General features: G+C 41.2%; 1 protein-coding gene across 1 annotated transcript; it reads left to right on the top strand.

The window, feature by feature from the left end:
• Positions 1-1,978: 1,978 nt before the first annotated feature.
• Positions 1,979-3,137, top strand: LOC147896705 (fructose-bisphosphate aldolase, cytoplasmic isozyme 1-like). Its single transcript, XM_087381512.1, has 2 exons — positions 1,979-2,006; positions 2,101-3,137. The coding sequence occupies exons 1-2, from the start codon at positions 1,979-1,981 to the stop codon at positions 3,135-3,137; spliced, it is 1,065 nt and encodes a 354-aa protein (XP_087237638.1).
• The last annotated feature ends 2,880 nt before the right edge of the window (positions 3,138-6,017 follow it).

The raw sequence follows: 6,017 nt of genomic DNA, 5'->3' as shown, positions 1-6,017 counted from the left end.
CAAATTGAATTTATGTGTAAATAAATGAACCTAGCATTGTCATGGCTATGCTTTAGGAGCTCTTGCATTTCCCCAAGTAGCTCTTGCATTTCCCCTGTGTCATAAGTTTGAATTGAATTCATGTGTAAATAAATGTACCTAGCATTGTCATGCCTATGATTTAGGAGCTCTTGCATTTCCCCAAGTAGCACGATATGGCTTCAACCTACTTTGAGTTCCCTCTCTAATTGGGCAATGACAAATTTTTTATTTTGTCATGTTGCTCCCTACAAAATATTAAATTGAATTAGTAAAGTGATGATCATCATGTTATATTTCAAATCTAAATAAAACAATATTTAGGAAAATATATACTTAGCTCCATTCAATATGGATGTGAAACATGTACACATATAGCAATTGATGTTAGAGAAAAGAATTTTTGAAACAATAATGCCTCCAGCACTAACATTATGGATAATATATGCACCCTCCTCTGCCCTCATTCTGTACACAAGATTTGAAGAAGAATGTGAGGCGGGAGTACTATGCTACTAGATAGATGGGAGAGATGCATGTCATGTAGCATGCACAAACTCAAATTGTGTCCTAGTAGAGTTTGTATGCACGATGATGGAGCATTTGATTGTCACAAGGACCTCTTGAGGTCTTGATGGAGCACTAGGCTGAGAATAACTAGTGAACTAATGGTGTTCTCTTTAGGAAAAGAGATTACGGCTTGAGGCAAACCTGTGCTGATTGATAAAGTCTCTAGTTAGGGAGTCACTATATGGAAACCCTTCATATCACAAATTTATATATTTTTCCAAGTTTTTTATGATACCCATTTGAGAATATATTTTTTGTTATAACATAATTAAAATATATCCTTCTGTTGAATGCATGTGGTATAGCCAGATTTCTTCTGTTTAACCCTTCCGAGTCATAGATAAATCTAAATCACTACTTGGATTCATGATAATCCTCATAGAGAGCAATAGTGAGGGCAAAAGGATGTGGAATAATCTAGCAAAAGGAGGGCAATTAGAGGCTATGCAAGAGGCTAGGGGTAAGATGGCATGAGAGCACAAGGGCAAGAGGCTAGGGATTGATGGGGTAAGAGGGGGCGGAGGGCGAGACGAAAAGGCAAGAGAGAAATTGGCGACTAATGAAGAGCTAATGAAGGAGGCTTTATGTATGTAGATTGAAGGAAGCGACGCAAAGAGGACGCAAATAAGGCATCGTTTCTATGGTTTAGCCTTGTAATGTAAGTGCTTTCAGTCGTTAGGAGTATAGTTTTATGACTTGGCTATTTACACACCAAAACCTTGCCTACCCGAGTCTCAATAATTTGTCTTTTGGCGAGCATGGCTGAATACACACTGCCATAGCTTGGCGGTAAAGTTCCTGAGTACATAGTGTGAGGTTGTGTGTTTAAGCCTGACCAACCGAGTGCGCATGTTACGAAGAAATTCCTTACCCAAACCCTTGGGCCCCTCTTGTCCTCCCAAACTTGTCTAAGCGGTGGGATTCATGAGTCAATTATAGTTGGCATGTGGCACCTCGTGCTTGGACTTTTGGCTAGGTGCATGGGCAAGAAAATTTGTGGTGTATAAACAAATTAAATTTTCCTTATAAAGAAATTCCTTGACCAAGTACTTATCCACACTCATTGCGGCGGCGAGACACGGGGTGTACACTCTGGTGGGCAAAGCTCTCACGTAAATTATACGGCATTGATAACCTTGGTGACTATCCTTTTAAAATTTTAAGAAGGCTACTATGTGTTTTAACATAGATAAAGATTCAAACCTAAAGTAGAGAAATCCCGTGCCTTTCCACACCCACATAAAATGCCCCCCCACGCTAGCGAGTGTTAATCTGACAAGGTACCGTTTCGAGCGACGACGATTGGTGTTCGTTGCCAAATATACGTATCTGTAAGTCCAAGACATTCAGGACGGCAATTTCAGCATTCGTTCCATCAGCGTGACACAATATGTCGGCGCACATTGGAAAATACGCAGGTTCGTTACATTTGCAAGATAGATGAGAAACTTTAACAAATACAATTTTGGGCTGTTATAAGATACATTCGCTGTTTGTCACTCACGCTTGCAGAGGAGTTGATAAGAAACGCGAGACAAATCGCAACACCGGGAAAAGGCATCCTCGCAGCAGATGAAAGCACCGGCACGATCGGCAAGCGATTTGCAAGCATCGGAGTGGAGAACAACGAGTTGAACAGGCAATCATACCGAGAGCTTCTGTTGACGACGCCAGGAGCGCTCCAGTATTTGAGCGGCGTCATTCTGTACGAGGAGACGCTATTCCAGAAAGCCTCCAACGGGAAGCGGTTCGTGGAGATACTGAGGGACGGGGGGGTGCTACCGGGGATCAAGGTGGACGTGGGAACGGTGGAGCTACCGGGGACGAGGGGGGAGACGGCGACGCAAGGGCTGGACGGGTTGGCGGAGAGGTGCGGCCGGTATTACGAAGCAGGGGCGAGGTTTGCGAAGTGGAGGGGGGTGCTGAGGGTAGAGCCATCGGAGCTAGCGATGCAGCAGAATGCACAGGGGCTAGCAAGGTATGCGATAATCTGTCAAGAGAATGGATTGGTGCCGATAGTGGAGCCAGAAGTGGTGACGGACGGCAAGCACGATATAAAGAAATGTGCAGAAGTGACGGAAAGAGTTCTGGCGACGGTGTACAAAGCATTGAACGACAACAAAGTTCTGCTAGAAGGAACTCTGCTGAAGCCCAATATGGTTTCCGGCGGTAGCCAGGGACCGAAAGCTCATCCTCACGAAGTTGCTGGCTACACGCTACAGTGCCTTCAACGTACCGTTCCTGTCGCCGTGCCTGGTATCATGTTCCTCTCCGGTGGCCAGAGCGAAGAAGAGGCCACCGTCAACCTCAATACTATCAACCAGATGAATGCCGTCAAGCCATGGACTCTCTCTTTCTCCTATGGCCGTGCCCTCCAGCAGACCACCCTCCGTCTCTGGAGTGGCCGCCGTGAGCACGTTCCTGACGCTCAGCGTTCCTTCCTCGCTCGCTGCCGTGCTAACTCCGAGGCCACCCTCGGTAAGTACTCCGGTGATGCCCGCACTGCTTCCTCTACCGATAGCCTCTTCGTCAGTGATTATAAGTATTAGACATTCCGCTCTGCTTCTTCCTATAAGCCTTCCAATTCACAAGACAGCTTCATATGTAGACTGTTACGAATTTTTTTACGAAAATTGTCTCTTGTTCACAACCCACGTACGTATTCTTTGGTGCATTATCAAGGAAGCCTTCCATAACATCTATCGTGGTAATGTCTGAACTTCCAATTTACAAGACAGCTTCTAAGTGAAGACTGTTATCTTCACAACATATTTAGTCTTGGGTGCATGATCAAGGATTCAGGAAGCCTTCCATCAGCATCTATTATGGCGACATCTAATACAAACTTTCTTCCGCATCCAATTGTCTTGAAGTGCACAATTGTAGCGCTTAGGGGTCTCAAGTGGTGGGGATTGAATGCATTGTCATGGCACGATTATTTCTCTGATAACAAGGTAGCACTAATCAACAATCTAATTTTGCTTACTACCTTACCATCGTTTAGCAATGCATGTCGAATTACCACCCAATTTATAGAACTTGCTTTCATCTTCTGAAATTTGGCTACTTTAGGTTGACGGTCCTTACAAAATCTTGGTTACAATCATTGTACTAAAATCACAAAGAATAGAGTCCCAATGATAACTTGTCTAAACTACATACTTTTTCTTTCTTTAAAATCTTGCACGATTCTCTTATAATTTGTAGAATTCATAGGGAAGGCAAGAGATGAGAAAGAAGGAACAATAGTAGATACACAAGAAATATCATAAGCCTACAATCTTCATTTCATGGAAGCACTATATACAATATCCATGAGTGGATGGCTTTGGTCCCTTATCCACGGCTACACCACTCTATCCACATGCTAAAGCCCAACCTGTGTAGCAAACTATAATTGCATAAAAATATTTAACTAACAATTCCAGTACTTCCACTTGATTAAAGGTTTCATGTCAATATTCAATGTTTATGTGAGTAGATTTGCCAATTTATCTTCAAAGAAACAATGTATAGGCAAAATTTATACCACTTGTTTGATGCAAAATAGAATGATAGGAAATATAGATGTGCTTCTTCTTCCATCATCTTTTGGATCTTTTGTTGAAGTAATTGCACTCATATTATGACAAAATATCATCGTAGCTTCAACGAGAAGCCTAGAAGTCCATGAGATAGCCATTTGCTTCACAACTTATAAGCATATTTTGATAAAGCAACATATTCTCCCTCTATGTCAATAAAGCATACTATGTAATGTTGATTGAGCAAGAATGTAAAACATTAAGGTGTCGATTTTCCTCTTTAACGTATATTTATGTTGGAAATTTTTCTATTTCAATTTGGTCTTCTTAGTCGAATTGAGCAACTAGATAGGCGAAACTTCTTTTCAACATAGACAAAGAGCCTCAATGTCAATCGAGATAGTCAATCTCACTCATCTGCCTAGCCTCACCACTCTTCAACCTCAAATGAATTGGTGTTTAGAGTCAAGGGAATAGGAGTTAAAGTTTCCCTTCAACTCATCAAAACTACAACACGGCTGGCTCATTTCTGATGCATCCCTAATTGACCATTTCCATGCCTCGATATGTTCGTCGCTATACTCATCACTATGGTATGCTCGTTAGTATACTCGTCTTGGTATGTTCTATGTATATGGATGAGTATATCGATCACTATATGGACAAGTATGGCGACGAGCATATAGACGTTGGAATCACCAATGAAAAGTATAGAACGTAATTTTAGTAGGATAAAAAATTAGTTTGACATGCAACTTTGATCATTTTGAATATAAAAATTTTAAGAACATGTACACCAAGTTTGGGATCAAAATACTCATACATTCATGATATAACATAATATAGCAATTCCAAATTCATCTTGATATGTAACTTTTATCAATTTAAAGATAAAAATTTTAAGAACCTATACACCAAGTTTGAGTCAAAATACTAATATATCATGATGAGCTCAATATATGAATTTTGATGTATTACAAGTATTGGAGTGAAAGGACCAAGAACAAGAAAACTTTTTATGGAAAAAGAATGAACTAGCAGCATATACATCAAAGGTTGCATTATCTTCAACCAAGTCCATCATGCCAAATAAGTCTGTCTCTAGCTCTATTCCCAACTCACCTACATCATCAGGGTCTATACTACCTAGGCTTCTCTCTCTTAACCCTCTTCGATAATGTTGCGATCCCCACCAATGTCTCATTCTCTACCTTCTTTCCCAATGCCGAGCTCTCCACCTTCTGTACCTCTTCGTTGTTATTCCCCCATATCATGATCTTCATCTTCTTTCCTAGATCTACCAGCATGAACTACATCCATTGGCATCCCCGCATCGACATCCCTATCTTTGAAAATCGATTTACTTCAAGGACCAACTTGGACCACATACCGAATGGAACACCACTTGTGTCCAAGATGAAAATGGCATGCATAGATTTACAAGCACGTACCCGAGCAATTTCCATATCTTGGAAAGTCATGCATGGTCCAAATCAAAATTCCTTAATCAGAATGTCATTTTTATGCCCTGAAGCTCTACAAATATCAAATACATATATGCCTCTCCATAGGATCTAGAGCTTCTCTATCAATGGTGCCATGTACACATCCATATCATTTGCCTTGTTCCTCTCTAGCACAAGGAGAGCAAGCATAAGGTGTCCTTTGTTTATTGTGAGCCATGGTGGGATGTTGTAATTCACTAATACTACAAAACATGTTGATCAAGACATTGAGCATAACCCAGAAGGATTCACGCCATCCATTGCGATCCCAAGAGTACATAAGTTACAAGGCTCCTTTGCAAAGTTTGGCCACACGCTATCTATGTGCTTCTAAGTAGCACAATCTAGAGGAATTCTCAAAATATCATCAGTGCATTGATGTGTATATAGCATGCCATGT

This window comes from Dipteris shenzhenensis, chromosome 11 (assembly GCF_047967505.1).
Source record: "Dipteris shenzhenensis isolate YYH24624 ecotype China chromosome 11, Dip_SZ_1.0, whole genome shotgun sequence".
Lineage (NCBI taxonomy): Eukaryota > Viridiplantae > Streptophyta > Polypodiopsida > Gleicheniales > Dipteridaceae > Dipteris > Dipteris shenzhenensis.
Note: the sequence above shows the minus strand (reverse complement) of the source record. Positions and strands in the feature narration are given on the sequence as shown.